Below are 16985 nucleotides of genomic sequence, written 5' to 3'. Positions count from 1 at the left end.
GAAAAGCAAGGAGGCCTACAGAATGAAATTAAAACCATTGGCAGCTGGTGCCCACTAGGACTGGTAGGGTAGAGGACAGAGAAGCCAACAGTAGGTGGATTCAGACCCAATAGTAGGTGGAGGCAACTAATTCTGGTTTTGTCCCCATCCTCCTCCCTTCCAATGACACTAAGAATGCTTAAGTACTGTAGTATAGTTCCTTAATGCTTCACATGTGATTGAATTTCCCTTACTTTGGCTCCGTATACTTCCATGCTATCGTACTTAGTTCTTCGCTGGGAAAAATGATAAGGCCTCCACCATATCATTTTCTAGTTAAGCCACCATTCAAAGGAGAAAAGACAGGCATGTGTTTAAAGCGGCATGTGTTTAAAGCACACAGCTATGTGCCCTGTCCTCATCACACACATGAACACAGAGAGAAAGGCATCTAGAGCAGGGGTAGGGAAACTATGGCCTGTGAGACAGATGCAGCTTGTGGAGTCCTCCCTGTCCAGCCCAGCTCCTCCCCTTTCCTTCACCATGCAGCAAGGACACTTGTTTATTTAAAACTTCCATTAGTACCAATATAAACTTTTACTTAACCTAATTGACGCACAGGGGTTGTTTTTCAGAGCGGGTCACATCTAGGGAGGAAAGCGTGCAGTGATGTCCCCCCCCCCCACCACCACACACACACTTACACACATACAGCAACTGGGCTTGAAAAAAGCCTCCTGTTGACTCCAGTGAGAGGCTTTTTTTTTCAAGCCTAATTGCCACTTCAGGGCAATTTTCAGGGGTCACAGCTGGGCAGGGAAGGGTTAACTCTCCCCTCCCCATATGTTGTGACATCCACACCCAAATACCCTCCCTCCTGCCCAAGTGGGAGACATTTTTCAAGCCTAACTGCTACAAATGGGGGAACCTCATGGAGATTGCACTGGGGAGGAAAGAGTTATCCCTTCCCTCCACTCCCCTTGCACTATGATTCCTACAAAGATCAACCTCCTCAATCCACAGACTGGCAGTTAGGCTTTTAAAAAGCCTCCAGTTGGCTCCAGTGGGAGGCTTTTTTCAAGACTTATTGCTGTGCAGGGGAGTGTATGAGAAAGACAGTGTAGCCCTGCACACTTTTTTCTTTGCCCCATCTGCTTCCTTTCCCATCCCTGCTCTAGGGTAATTTTAGAATCATAGAATCATAGAATAGTAGGGTAGGAAGGGGCCTACAAGACCATCGAGTCCAACCCCCACTCAGTGCAGGAATCCAAGTCAAAGCATCCCTGACAGATGGCTGTCCAGCCTCATCTTGAATGCCTCCAGCATGGGAGAGCCCACTACCTCCCTAGGGAATTGGTTCCATTGTCGTATTGCTGTAACCGTCAGGAAGTTTTTCCTGATGTTCAGCTAGAATCTGGCTTCCTGTAACTTGAGCCCATTATTCCATATCCTGCACTCTGGGATGATCGAGAAGAGATCCTGGCCTTCTGTGTGACAACCTTTCAAATACTAGACGTGTTGATACGCTCCCATTTTACCTACTCCTGATGGTTTTTCAGTGTTTTGATTGTTTTTATCCTAATTGACCAAAATGGCTGCAAACATTTATAAATAGAGCAATTCACTTTAAAACTTTATTTTTCTGGCCTTTTCATTGCAAAATCATTAATGATCTTTTGCACACTTCATAAGACTAAATACCTATGCGGCTGGCCCATAGTAGAATGTCTGCAGTTTTTCATGGGTGTTAGCTTGCTGAAACGTCTAGCTTCTGCAACAATAACTGGCAGTGTTCAAAAATTAAAAAAATCATAGGGCTATCCACATTTCACTGAAAATTTGTTACAGTTGTGTGTTTTTTGGAAAGCTCATTTAATAAAGTAAGTGGCAATTCATGCTCTTTTCCAAAAGTAGACTTTAAGTTTATTTTCAGATGCCCCCATTTTCCCTGGTAGCAGTGTCCTTGATCATTATGGTTCTTTGCTCCTCCTACCAGCTGTCCCTACCTCCTATGCACAAGGAAGATTGGGTCTTGTAGTTCTTGAGAGAGCATGTCACGTAAGGAAACACAAATCTCACTGTCTCAAAATTAGAAGCCCTAGTTTAACTGCACAAGTATATGCTCTCTGTTTTAGAGAAGGGCCTGGGCCAGAAATTTGCTGTTCAGAATGTCACGTGTTCTGCTCTATCAGAACACGGTTTCTGATTGGCTCCAGCAAATCACTGAACATTTGGACAATGGGTAGATAGATGCAGGAAAATAAGTTTCCATAAATATCCTCAATAGCTTCAATTGTTTCTGCTCATGGTAATGAGTTTGCAGCCTGGGCTAGACCCCTCTGAGCATTTGTAGGTAGGAACTTTCCTGCTGAGTTCCATAAGGACGAGTCTGAGACTGACTAAGGAGGTTGACAGTAGGGCTGGACGGGCGCCCAGCTTTTGTCCCCAGTCACACGTCCCCAGACGCACACTCGAGCCCCACACCCGCTTGCCAAGCCAGCCACACTTACCCAGACCCTGTCCTCCTCTGCCACAATGGCAGTATTGTGCACATAGACTTATACGGAAAAGGGTGCTGTGAATCACCCATATATGCAAGTTTCAGGGCTCCATTTTGCGTATAAGTCTATCTGCATAGAACTGAGATATTGCCATGTTTTTGTATGCAAAACATTTTGTATGCATTTTTGTATGCAATTTTCAAAACATGGCAATTCCGGTGGAGGCGGACAGGGCCTAGGTAAGTTGCGGGCAGCTCGGAAATCACAGGAAGGGGTAGAGCGTGGGCAGGGGCTCGGCAGGAGTGGCTCGGGGGCACAAGAGGTCTGCTGGATTCCTGAACCAAGACAGGCAGCTGCACCATCCCTAGTTGACAGCCACTTCCACTCCCTGTCTGGAACTGTGCCTCCTCATTCACTTTAAGAGATCAGCCTGCCCTTAATCAGATTAAACAAAACACAGCTCCAAAGCCAATAACATCATATATAAAAAAAACAATACTAAGACCCTGAAATTTTTAATTCATTAACAAATTCTACCAGGGGCGGCATTTCAATGGAATTTCTAGAAAGTCTCTGTGTGTATGTGACATGTGGTTCTTACCAGTACTTAAGTTCATGTGCTCTAAGAGTTCATCTTGGCATATGGACCTGAGCATTAGTAATTCAGGGCATTATTTCCATATCACATGATTAGGAAATGTGGCAGACACTAGAATCCATTATGGATGGATGAATCAGTCTATATCCAGTTCATCTCAGTTTCACATGTATTCAATCATAAGTCCGTTCTGTCCGATTTCTGCATCAATCTGATTTTTTTTAAAGAACCACATGAAAGTTTGCATTATGTTTCTATGCAACTTTCTCATTTGTGCACACAGATGTATACGCATTTTTGTAAGCAATTTTCTATATGTATTTTTGTATGCAACTTTCCCTGGTATATGCATTTTCATAGTCAATTTTTGAGTTGAGCACTGCTTCACAAAAGAACGTGCAATCGAAAGGATAACTGTGTTCCAGTTTGCATATTAGTCTAAGAAGTGCGAATTAAGTCAGTATGCTCAAAAATGTGAACCGAAGAAAATTCTCCCATCCACTGAGGGTCTCTGAACTTGCTATGCATTATCTTTTTTGTATCTTAATGCAAACAAGTGATAATTGGTGGAGGGTGGGCTCTTTGTTACAGCATTCTTCAGTAACCTAGGAAATCAATTTAATAAACTATTTTTTTAAAAAAATAATGTTTTGAGCATTCAGCAGTAATAGTATTGTTAACTATTATTTTTTCCACAAATCATAGCTGTACAAATGGAAAGATTGTCTCCAGCTGTCAATTATGTGACGGTTATTGCTACAATGGTGGTACATGCCAGTTGGACCTAGAGACAAATATACCTGTCTGTCTGTGAGTATGCCGCTGTATCTGACAGTTATTCAACCATCTTCATATCCAATGAATTCCTAGTGCTATTTTGCCCATATGCTTTTTTTTTCTTTCCAAGTGTTTTGGTGGTAAAGAAATCTTGCTGTTCCAGGTCTTTTCAGTTTTGACAATTTCCAGTGTTTAACTGAAAATAATAAAAGAGTGATTGACACCTTTAATTGCTTGCTATGTGATATTACTATTTGTATAAACTTTAATTACTATGTAGATAGATACCAGTAGATAGATACCAGCATATGAATTTCAATCATCAGAAGAGGTTGAAATATTAAGTACTTATTGTTCTATAATAAATTAAATATGTTATCTATAGATGTTTTGGTTCTATAAAGAACATTTACCTTGTTACAGTAGCTGTATTTTTAAACTACATTTTAAAAGTGGGATTTTTAAGATGGTCAGATCTCATTGGCAATATAGTTGGTTGTAATTGTATTTCCTCAAACTCCTTATGGCTGAAGCCAGGGTGTTTCTTCATGGCATCTTGCTCTAGAACCAAGGAACTCAAAATGTCAGATGTCAAAAGATTAGGACTGCATTTGCTGGGTATGATTCATCATCCTACTGTGGGTGCAGTGACTGCATGTGGAAGGATCAGCCTGTTGCCTCCCTCCTTCCCCTTGGTAAATGGGGCAACAAATTGGGCCATTATCAGGAATGGGAAATCACAGTCCAGCCTATCCTCTTTCTCAGGTGTAAGTTAATCAAGCTCAGAGCTCAAGAAACTTGCATCCAGGTGTGCAGCAGGAACGGACAGGGAGATGTGCATGGATCTCCCTTTACTGATAATTGCCAGGTACTGTAGGGTGCCTATATATGTGCACCAAAAGGGTGTGTGTGAGGGGTAGGGGGAGCAACAGGATTCTGTTGAGTCCTATGCTGATCCTCTGTTCACAGGCATTGTAGCTGCAGTAGCTTGGTTTGTGTCTGTAGCTCTCAGTCAGTAAGCTCTTTTGAATAGGAATAGATTAGACTCCTGTGAAAGGGCTGATCATTTTATCGTCATTGTATATATGCATTTAAAACATGTTCAGCAAAAAAAGGCAGAATATTTATTTATTTAGCTGTATTTTACTGAAATTCTACAGATGCTCTGTGGGGTTTAAAAGTCAGCGCTGTGACCAGAAAGTGAACCCTTGTGATTACTACTGTCAGAATGAGGGAATTTGCACTTTAACTGCGTTTAATGAACCGAAATGCAAGTAGGTTTAACCTTCCGCTTAATGCTGCGCATTTTGTGACATCATTTCAGGCCACAGTTCATTGGTTCACATCATGCACATCCATATACGTTTCAAAATTTATACTTAATCTCAGGGTTCATTTGTGTAATAAAATGTAGCTTTTTTGTAGCCTTGCTAATGAGTACATTAAAATATAGAGTGTTGGATATACTGTTGCCATATTATTAGCGCAGAAATTTTATACTATTATATAATCAAAATAATGTGACATGTCAGGAAGTTTACTAAATAACCCTATCTTTAAATAGCACAGAGTTTATAAAAATGGCAAATTATGCATAATTTCATCATTTGGTATTCTAAAGTCTGACACTCTAATTCTAGAATGTGCAAGTTAATTGAACAAGCAGACAGTTTGTCAGCTGTTGAAGCGATAAACATCTTCATAAATGTAATATGAAAATAATTTTTTAAAAACAGTTACCGCAAACAAAAACAAATTAGAACAGCTATCTTAATTCTTTCAACTCTTTTACTGAATATGTACAATTTATTTTCATATTTATGCCATCTTTCAAGCACAATTCAGATATGCTTCCTGGAAAAAAAAATATCAGTGCACATCAGGAAATGAAACTACACTTTTCTTGTGTAGCAAAATTTTGAAAATGAATCAAGTCATAGATTCAAATTTAAAGAGCTAAACTCTTTAATTGTTTTACTGTCATATGGCAGAATTGCATACAGAATTCACTTAAACCCATTGAAATAAATGAGCATAAGCACACAACTGTGTGTTGATTGCAGTGACAATATATAACTCAGAGCTGATTCCAAGGTCATGTCTGCCACATGGATATCACTGGAAACATTCCTGTACTGTGGTGGTCTCACATTGGGCGCTAATGTTTGAAAGCTATATATGTCGATTGTCTTAAGGGAATAAAGGGCCTACATACAGTGCCACGTATTCCCCTTGGGTATTGACATAAAGACACCCATATGCTCATGCCAACCTATATTGCTAGCAGCTTTAAAATATGGCAAGAGCTATGTGGAGCTACTGCCACACAGAAACATTTCTATAGTAACAGCAGTAACATTTGAATTGGCCCCTGTCATTTTTCAAACACAGCAGATATTCTCTCTAGCAGCAGCCTGTCAGAAGTGTGACATGTCTGCGTTCTTTTTCCTTCCTTATATATGGATCTCCTTTGTGCACAGGTATTGGTGAAAAAGATTCATAGAGCAAAAGTTCTGTTTTAGGATGTGAAGCTACAATTCTTTAAGACATGTTTAATGGTCAGTGATCTCTACTGTACTCCCTCTCCAGCATAAATTTTATATTCCTTAGTAGACTATGAGCTGCCAGGCTACTTTGAGCGTTAGTATTCCCATTCTTATTTTATTTGCAAACATTTACTTTTGTCAAGTACACTTAGTAGTTGTTAGCTGTTCCTGTTTTTAAATGAACATTTATTAATAAATATAGTCCACAATAGAGATTTTATTTTCATAGTGATATTGTTGTTTTATTTGTTGCAATAGCTTCTTGGAATGACTAGAAGTTGAAATTCACTTGCTTTTGGGAAGGGATTTGAAGCAAAATAAACATGGAATATATTCCTAAAAGCTGAAGTTTTCATGGGTTGTATCATATTTGTTGGGGATATCAGGTAAAGGCAGGCTGTGTACCACTATTCCATTTTGACAAAGTTATGTGTTCTTTGGGGATCACTTCAGAATTTATCTGTATCTTCCCAGATATTTTCTCTGAAGCATGCCATAGCTAAAGATACTGGGATATAGATATAGACATACACACACACCACATATACACACTCACAAATCCATGGTTTGATCCAGTATGTTCAGTTTGATCTCATCCCTGTTCTCAGCATCAAGTCCTCAGCATTAACATAAGGTGATAGCCACCACCGGGCACAAACACATTTCATAGGACCTTGCAATTGCATCCTGGTTACATTGCTGCATAAATAGATTAAGAGATTATTCACACAATTAATTTATACAAGTGGGCCCTGCAACAAATGTTTGGAATGTCTTCTCACAACATGTTCAGGGTGCCAGCCAGCCAGCCATATGCTCCTCCAGCAGGCCATTGCAACCCCATCCCTTGCCCAGTTCGCTCCTTTTCTCTTCCAACTAGCAGTCAATATTCTGTGCCTATTGAGCATGCTCTGTCATCATGGAGCTGTTTTTGATGATTTTACCCCATTCTCATATATATATATATATATATATATATATATGACTTTTGCAAACCTTTTGGTTACCCACAGCATGCTGCTAACTCCTCATTTCTCAGTAGCTCTGTTTTGGCTATAATCCTGTCATCACTCCCCACCTGGGTTTGCTATTATTAGAAGAAGTGATGATTTGCCTGAGCCTTATAACAGCAAAACAACTGAGTTGGGCTTACTGGTAATAATAAATATATATAACAAAATATAATGATAAAAGGCTTTTTGATCTGTGTAGTTTAAAAGCATGCATCTAAACAAGAAAAGTCAATACAATATTATTGTGCTGAAAAAACCTAACCATACCAAAGGTTTTTTTGTTGAGCTTTTAATTTTTAATAGAAGTTTTTCTTATATTTGAAGATATACATAAGTGCCAGCTCTTAACCATAATTTTAAAAACGTAAACACAATATTCTGTTTATATTCACAGGTTTAAGTATTGCAGTGTCTAATGTCTGTAATTGTGAGGAATCTGTTGTATACAACGTGTTCACGTACCTATGTTTGTTCATTCTTTGGCATACCTTTTATATACTAGACCATGTCCTAATTGTACTAGACCACTGAGGAAGACTGTATGTCAAAAGCATTTGGTCCATTTGGTATTGGTTACTTTTGGTATTGTTAGATAAAAAGTCCTTGCTTTCGGTTTAGAAGAAAAGGATGCCAGGCAGGCAGCAGTGGATCCAACACTATTTTATTGAACGTTTTGCAAAACGGGTGCAGAGCAGTCTGGACCCCGAGACATTTATTTATTTATTTATTTATTTATTTATTTATTGCATTTATACCCCGCCTTTCTCCCTCTCACAAGGAACTCAAGGCGGCTTACATTATCCTCCTCCTCACCATTGTATCCTCACAACAACAACCCTGTGAGGTAGGTTGGGCTGAGAGTCTGTGACTGGCCCAAAGTCACCCAGTGAGCTTCCATGGCCAAGTGGGGACTAGAACCCGGATCTCCCGGCTCCCAGTCCGTCACTCTCACCACTACACTACACTGGCTGTAGACACGTGTGCAAAAGCCCTTTATATCATATCGCTTCTATTGTTCTTACCAGTAACCAATGAAACAGTTAGTACATCGGCTCACTAAGTCAATATCCAATAAACAGTCACTATCAGCTTACCAAGCTGTTAGTCATGAGCGCGTCAGTATGATTCCCTTTTTGCTCCGCCTATATTTTCCCGCCACTCGGGCTCTTACATAACTTGAGACGCCAACGGTTATGGAGTCTCCTTTTTTTCCTAACAATTCCCTCCTTTAAGTCTTTATTCACGTCTTAAAGCATTTAAAACGGAGTTTCTTTATCAGCACAATAAAGCAAGAGCATCTGTTTTGACAGAGCGGTTTCAATTAACCGCTGGGATAAGCCTCTAGCGCAGGGGATAATGCAACAACCAAATAACACTAAAACTCCTATCATCACTACAAGCGAAATAAGGATTGAGGCTGCTAGGTGTTTCCATTTTCCAAACCATCTCTCTAACCAGGCAGTCATGGGGTTGTTAATCCCTGAATTCTCGGCTAATTCTTCAGACAAGGCGGTGAGGCCCTGCAAAGCCCTTGTTACCGTGCCATCTGGGGCAGTGTTGTTAGGGATGAAGGTGCAACACCGTCCACCTAGCATGACACAAACCCTCCTTTTTCTGCTAACATCATATCAAGAACACGCCGATTTTCCCAAGCCATTTGGCTGGTGGCATCTAGCTGCTCAGCCAATCCTTTTACAGCATCTCGAGTATAGTTTATAAACCTCTGTTGATTATAATAAACGTAATTGATCCAATCTACATTTTTGTTAATGGTCACCCACCAAAACAGGGTAGATTCAAATCCTGCAGAAATTTGATTTCTTCCTTTGAACTCGTCTGGCACTCCGCTTGGTACTCCTATGGAGTCAATATATATTTGATCATCAAAAGGGGTTACTGATCATTTCTGCCGGGGTTGGCCAGTCTTCTCTGCTGGATGATATGCAATTGAAAAGGGGACTGCCAACTGAACTAACCCACAAGCTCCGGACCAATTGGAGGGCAATACCTCATACAACTCTAGACCACCACAATACCACCAGAGATCAGCTCGTGGGATTGAAAGGGAATTATTCCTAAAGCGGGTGGAATTAACACATCTTACTTTACTCGTCAGGTTCCCTATACGCCCCTCTGTGTCTGCAAGGTTTCGGTGTATGCATCTGGTATGGTTTCTTCTTTGCAGGAAGACTGTGGAAGGTCTGACGCGATCCTTTAATTTGAGTGGGGGGTATAATTTATTGAGGGTTTGGCATTCCTCCTCTCCCCATGCATCAGGGTGTTGGAACTAGGGATGGCGGAGAATTTCTCCCCGAAACTTCGGGGGGCCGAGCACCAATGTGTTCGGCCCCCCGAACAAGTTTCGGGGAGAAATCCTCCGCACCCCCCCCGCACCCCGCCCCCCCGGGACGGGACTTACCTTCCCTGAATGTCCCTCCCGGCGGCGAGTCCGGCTGGCGGTTCGTCCGGTGTTCGAGCGGGGCGGGAGCGGCAGCCGGTCTTTCGACCGGCTGCCGCCCCCGCCATTGCAATGAAAGAAAAAAAAAAAAACACGTCCCCTGATAGGCTACGTGACGATTCACGTAGCCTATCACGGCTGACTTTCCAGATCTAGCTGTGATAGGCTACGTGAATCGTCACGTAGCCTATCAGGGGACGTTTGGTTTTTTTTTTTTTTACTTTCGTGTTCGCGGCCGGGCGAGGCGGGAAGCCTCCTTCCCGGCCTGAATTTCGGCCGGGCGAGGCGGGAAGCCTCCCCCCCCGGCCTGAATTTTGGCCGGGCGAGGCGGGAAGCCTCCCCCCCCGGCCTGAACTTCGCGGGGGGAGCAGCGAAGCGCTCCCCCCCACCGCGAACAAGCTGCGAGAAAAGGTAAGTGACTTTTGTTCACCCCTAGTTGGAACAAACGGATCACGCAGGTGAGGAGGGAAGGAGTGTCCCACCCCAGTGGAAAGGGCAGCACCTTTGCTACAGATCTCCCTGTGGCACAAACAAAACAGTCAGACTTATTTAAAGACTTGGCTATATACTTTATCCACTCTAACCACACATTATCAGTTTCCTCTGTTATTGGGATTCCTAACCTGGTTCTCCAGGGATGCCTCTCTTTCTCGGGGATCTGTACCAGAAGTGGTTTGAGGGGTGTTGGTGTGACATTTCGGGGTTTTATCTTAAAGCTGTCAAGCCCAAGTCCTTGAGGTATCACCATCCACGTTAATATTTCTTTAACTAACATTACCAACACCACCTACAATACTTGCTTCATATTACAAGTTTTTTGTAATTCGAACCCGAGCTTTTCCCAGATGTTGTGACTTGTATATTACAGGCGATTGTGGCTCCTGGATGGCTTCTTCGCCTGTGTCCCTGGCAGCTTCCGGAGGGGTGCCAGGGAGCAAAGGACCGTTGCCCGTGTCCTCCTGTTCTTTCCAGGTGACAGAAGGAAGCGAGGGTCGCTTAAATGGCTTTATCCGGCTGCAATGTGTCCATTTACTAGAACCCACAAGCTTTACACAAGAGTGGCTAGTTGGTCCCACCAAATAAGGCCCCTCCCACCCTTCCTTTAAAGCTTCTTTATTCCACTTTTTCAGCAACACCTCATCTCCAGTCTGGAAGAGATGGATAGGTGCATCTAACGGCACATTCTCTGAAACGGAACGGAATAAGCTCGTAGCTGTGAAAGAACAGACTGTAGAGAAGTCAACTGATCCCTTAGCATCTGATCACCCACCTCCCACTTGACTTCCTCCCTCCTTCCGCAGTGTACCCGAGGCGGGAACCCAAACATCAGTTCGAAGGGGGACAATTTTATGTCCTTTCTTGGCATCCTTCGAAGCTTCGTTAAAGCTATTGGCAGAGCCTCAACCCAAGTGAGCTTCACCCCTCGTTGGAGTTTGGTTAAAGTCTCCTTGAGGCTCCGATTGATTCTTTCAACTTGTCCACTTGCCTGGGGCCTCCAGGGGCAATGTAAATGCCACTCTAATCCCAGAGCTTGTGCCAGCCCCCGTGTAATAACTGAGGTGAAATGTGAGCCCTGATCAGACTCTATAACTTCGGGCAGGGAGAACCGGGGCACCACCTCCTGTAACAATTTAGCAACAACAGTTTTAGCTTGGCAGTTCCTACATGGAAACGTCTCTACCCACCCCGTCATTTGACATACTATTACAAGCAAATACCTGTAAACCCTACATGGTGGCATCTCAGCAAAATCAATCTGCACCCTCTGGAAAGGATAGTAGGCCCATGGTCACCCTCCTTTTAGAGGAGGGGGTGCCCTGGGAGGGTTGGCTTTCTGGCAGACTTCACAGGTTGCGGCTAGTCGGTGGGCGCATACAGTTAAACCAGGGGAGACAAACAGCCTCTTGCAATAGTCGATCATGGCTGATGCTCCAGGGTGTCCAAGAGAATGGTGAACTTGCTCTAGAACAACCTTCTGCAGGGTCTGTGGAAGAAGCAGTCTTCCATCTGTCATCTGGATCCATCCGTCATGGCAGGGACTTATTCGGTGTTCTTGTGCCATCTGTAACTCAGCAGGGGAGTATGTGGGGCGCTCTTTTCTTTTGGGTAGAATGAGGAATGTTCCTTGGATTCCCTCTCTGGCTGCTCTTTTTGCGGCCTCATCTGCCTTCTGGTTTCCCTGCCTCCATTTTTCCTCTTTTTCTTTCCCATGGGCTCGGACGTAGACAACAGCTACATGTGAGGGTAGCTGGAGGGCATCCAGAAGATCCACTATTAGGCCGCCATTAGCCACTGGAGATCCGTTTGCTGTAAGGAATCCCCTCTCTTTCCACAGTTGCCCATGAGCATGCACAACGGCGAAGGCATTTTTGCTATCGGTATAAATATTTACTCGCTTTCCCTTGCTGGCTTGCAGGGCTCTTGTCAGGACTACCAGTTCAGCGGATTGGGCGGAGAAATGAGGAGGCAGCCTTTCCTCGTGCACACTCTTGTCTAGAGTAACGACGGCCGCTCCTGTATAGCGCCTTCCATCCAGCATATAGCTAGTAGGGATGGCGGAGAATTTCTCCCCGAAACTTCGGGGGGCTGAGCGCCAACGTGTTCGGCCCCCCGAACAAGTTTCGGGGAGAAATCCTCCGAACCCCCCCTGCCCCCCGCACCCCCCCCGGGACGGGACTTACCTTCACCGAATGTCCCTCCCGGTGGCTGGTCCGGCCGGCGGTTCGGCGGGTGTTCAAGCGGGGCGGGAGCAGCAGCCGCCATTGCAATGAAAGAAAAAAAAAACGCCCCCTGATAGGCTATGTGACGATTCACGTAGCCTATCACGGCTAGATTTGCAAAGTCAGCCGTGATAGGCTACGTCAATCGTCACGTAGCCTATCACGGGTGACTTTAAAAAAAAAAGCGCATACGGATAGTGGCGGCCCCCATAGGGAGCCACCATTCCCGTTCCTTATTTGGTTGCCGTAGTCTACGTAAACATTTACGTAGGGATGGCGGAGAATTTCTCCCCGAAACTTCGGGGGGCTGAGCGCCAACGTTTTCGGCCCCCCGAACAAGTTTTGGGGAGAAATCCTCCGCACCCCCCCCGCACCCCGCACCCCCCCGGGACGGGACTTACCTTCCCTGAATGTCCCTCCCGGCGGCGGGTCCGGCTGGCGGTTCGTCCGGTGTTCGAGCGGGGCGGGAGCGGCAGCCGGTCTTTCGACCGGCTGTCGCCCCAGCCATTGCAATGAAAGAAAAAAAAACCAAAACGTCCCCTGATAGGCTACGTCACGATTCACGTAGCCTATCACGGCTAGATTTGCAAAGTCAGCCGTGATAGGCTACGTGAATCGTCACGTAGCCTATTACGGGTGACTTAAAAAAAAAAAAGTGTTTACGGATAATGGCAGCCCCCATAGGGAGCCGCCATTCCCGTTCCTTATTTGGTCGCTGTAGTCTACGTAAATGTTTACGTAGACTACGGCGAAAATAAGGGCAACGCTATTTGCGTTGCCCTTATTTTCGCCGTAGTCTACGTAAACATTTACATAGACTACAGCAACTAAATAAGGAACGCGAATGGCGGCTCCCTATGGGGGCCGCCATTCACGTACGCGCTTTTTTTTTTTAAAGTCACCCGTGATAGGCTACGTGACGATTCACGTAGCCTATCACGGCTGACTTTCCAGATCTAGCCATGATAGGCTACGTGAATCGTCACGTAGCCTATCAGGGGACTTTTTTTTTTTTTTTTTTAACTTTCGTGTTCGCGGCCGGGCGAGGCGGGAAGCCTCCTCCCCGGCCTGAATTTCGGCCGGGCAAGGCAGGAAGCCTCCCCCCCAGCCTGAATTTTGGCCGGGCGAGGCAGGAAGCCTCCCCCCCGGCCTGAACTTCGCGGGGGGAGCAGCGAAGCGCTCCCCCCCACCGCGAACAAGCTGCGAGAAAAGGTAAGTGAATTTCGTCCACCCCTACATTTACGTAGACTACAGCGACTAAATAAGGAACGTGAATGGCGGCTCCCTATGGGGGCCGCCATTAGCGTACGCGCTTTTTCTTTTTTTTTTAAAGTCACCCGTGATAGGCTACGTGACGATTGACGTAGCCTATCACGGCTGACTTTGCAGATCTAGCCATGATAGGCTACGTGAATCGTCACGTAGTCTATTAGGGGGCGTTTTGTTTGTTTTTTAAAAACTTTCGCGTTTGCGGCCGGGCGAGGCGGGAAGCCTCCTCCCCGGCCTGAATTTCGGCCGGGGCGAGGCGGGAAGCCTCCCCCCCGGCCTGAATTTCGGCCGGGGCGAGGCGGGAAGCCTCCCCCCCGGCCTGAACTTCGCGGGGGGACCAGCGAAGCGCCTCCCCCCCACCGCGAACGTCCTTCGACGACAGGTAAGGGACTTTCGTCCACCCCTAATAGCTAGATCCATCTACAAACAGATCTCTGGCTCCCTCTATTGGTTCATCCTCAAGGTCCGGTCGGCCTTTGGTGTCTAGGTCTAATACTTCAAGGCAGTCATGATCTGGGAGTCCTGATCCGTTTGTGCCCAGTAATGTTGGCAGTAGTGTGGCAATATTAGGGTTGGCGGAGAATTTCTCCCCGAAACTTCGGGGGGCCGAGCGCCAACGTGTTCGGCCCCCCGAACAAGTTTCGGGGAGAAATCATCCGAACCCCCCCGCACCGCGCACCCCCCCCGGGACGGGACTTACCTTCACCGAATGTCCCTCCCGGTGGCTGGTCCGGCCGGCAGTTCGGCGGGTGTTCGAGCGAGGCGGGAGCGGCAGCCGGTCTTTCGCCGCCGCCATTGCAATGAAAGAAAAAAAAAACGCCCCCTGATAGGCTACATGACGATGTATCACGGGTGACTTTAAAAAAAAAAAACAAAAAGTGTGTACGGATAATGGCGGCCCCCATAGGGAGCCGCCATTCCCGTTCCTTATTTGGTCGCTGTAGTCTACGTAAATGTTTTTGTAGACTACGGCGAAAATAAGGGCAACGCTATTTGCGTTGCCCTTATTTTTGCTGTAGTCTACGTAAACATTTACGTAGACTACAGCGACTAAATAAGGAACGCGAATGGCGGCTCCCTATGGGGGCTGCCATTAGCGTACGCGCTTTTTTTTTAAAGTCACCCGTGATAGGCTACGTGACAATTCACGTAGCCTATCATGGCTGACTTTGCAGATCTAGCCGTGATAGGCTACGTGAATCGTCACGTAGCCTATCAGGGGGCGTGTTTTTGTTTTTTTTAAAACTTTCGCGTTCGCGGCCGGGCAAGGCAGGAAGCCTCCTCCCCGGCCTGAATTTCGGCCGGGGCGAGGCTGGAAGCCTCCCCCCCGGCCTGAATTTCGGCCGGGGCGAGGCGGGAAGCCTCCCCCCCGGCCTGAATTTCGGCCGGACCGAGGCGGGAAGCCTCCCCCCCCGGCCTGAACTTCGCGGGGGGACCAGCGAAGCGCCTCCCCCCCACCGTGAACGTCCTTCGAGGACAGGTAAGTGACTTTCGTCCACCCCTAGGCGATATTAAAGCTAGAGCAAGCCTTAAAAGTGAGGTTTTCGTTTGTTAGTAAACCTATTTCATATTGGGAATGCCGGGCTGGGTTGAGAAATTTGCTTCCTCCTCCTGATCCCAAAATTTGTGGCACTCCATGCGGCACCCAAACTTCAATGGGTCGTCCCATCGTCATTTTCTCGGCTTCGGTACAGATCAGAGCTGTTGCCACTACTGCCCTCAGGCAACTTGGCCATCCTCGTGCTACGACATCTAGGACCTTGTAATAATATCCCACTGGTCTCCAAGAGGGCCCTTTTCGCTGGCAAAGCACTCCCGAAGCTATGCCCTTATTTTCATGCACATAAAGTCTAAATGGCCGGATGGGATTTGGTATGGCTAGAGCAGGTGGTGACACAAGAGCAGCTTTAAGACTGAGAAAAGACTTATTCATTTCCTTAGTCCATTTCCATTTATCCAGTCTATCTTTCTGCAGCGCCTCATACAGCGGCCGCGCTGTCTCCCCATAGTTTGCTATCCATAGTCGGCAGAATCTGGTCAACCCCAGGTAGGCCCTCAATTCGCGGGGGGACTTAGGGACAGGAGTGTCACGGATGACTTCGACTCTTTCTTGCCCTAGGCTCCGAGTCCCTTTAGTTACGTGGTAGCCTAGGAATTTTACAGTTGGTTGGGCCAACTGTACTTTTTCTTTTGACACTTTATACCCCCCCCCCGCTAGATAGTTGAGGGGGGAAACCGTCCCACTCAGGCACGCATTCTTGGACTTGGCTGAAATCAGGAGGTCGTCACAGTACTGGAGGAGATGCACCTCTGAGTGCTGCTGGACCCAGGGTTCGAGATCCTTTTGGAGCTGCTGGCCAAAGACGACCGGTGAGAGATTGAGCCCCTGAGGGATGACTGTCCATGCTAATTGAACTTTTGACCCCCCCTCTGGGCTTTCCCCTTCAAAGGCGAACAAAGGCCTTGAATCAGGGTGGAGGGGGATGCTGAAAAAGGCGTCTTTTAGGTCTATGACAGTGAACCAGGCGTGCTCTTCCGGAATTCCTACAAGGAGGGTGTGTGGGTTGGGGACCACAGGATGGGGGGCCTTGATCTGCTGATTAATGAGACGGAGGTCTTGCACTAAGCGGTAGCCCTTGCCCCCCCTCCCCTTTTTGGCACAGCGATGATGGGTGTGTTATAGGGGGACATTATCTCAATGAGCCGGCCTTCTTCTTGGAGCTTTGTTATTACTGGTTGTAGACCCTCCTTTCCTTGGCGGGAAAGGGGATACTGTTTCACATGAACAGGCCTTGCTCCCTCCTTGAGGGGAATTTTGTATGGTGCTACCGACTTGGCACGAGAGGCCCCTCCAATCCCGGCCCAAGGTAGAGGGTTGACTCTGTTTTCTATTAGGCTCCAGTCCTCGGTGGCCTCTGGGGTGGATTCTTCTGCAACCTTCAAAAGGGCCATTTGGTAGTTACTACTCTGCTGTTTAGGGAGCTGTATCTCCATCCTTCCATCAGGAGTAAAAGCAATCTCAATTTGGAGTTTAGTCAATAAGTCCCTCCCTAGCAATGCCACCGGACAGGAGGGGGTACAGACAAATGCATGTTCTAGGTGTGTTTTCCCAACCTTGGTGAAC

The 16985-nt window shown here is 46.1% G+C and overlaps 1 protein-coding gene across 1 annotated transcript in view; it reads left to right on the top strand.

The window, feature by feature from the left end:
* The window catches only part of LRP1B (LDL receptor related protein 1B), a 1474154-nt gene that overhangs the window by 1420354 nt on the left and 36815 nt on the right, over positions 1–16985 (top strand). Inside the window, exons 87-88 of the mRNA XM_084809602.1 lie at positions 3784–3888; positions 5016–5129. Coding sequence (XP_084665728.1) covers positions 3784–3888; positions 5016–5129 — 219 coding nt within the window. The remainder of the gene's footprint in view (positions 1–3783; positions 3889–5015; positions 5130–16985) is intronic.

This window comes from Heloderma suspectum, chromosome 1, assembly GCF_057233095.1.
Source record: "Heloderma suspectum isolate Gila_16-S chromosome 1, 16-S_ref, whole genome shotgun sequence".
NCBI lineage: Eukaryota > Metazoa > Chordata > Lepidosauria > Squamata > Helodermatidae > Heloderma > Heloderma suspectum.
The sequence above is the reverse complement of the archived record's forward strand: the minus strand, read 5'-3'. Positions and strand labels throughout refer to the sequence as shown.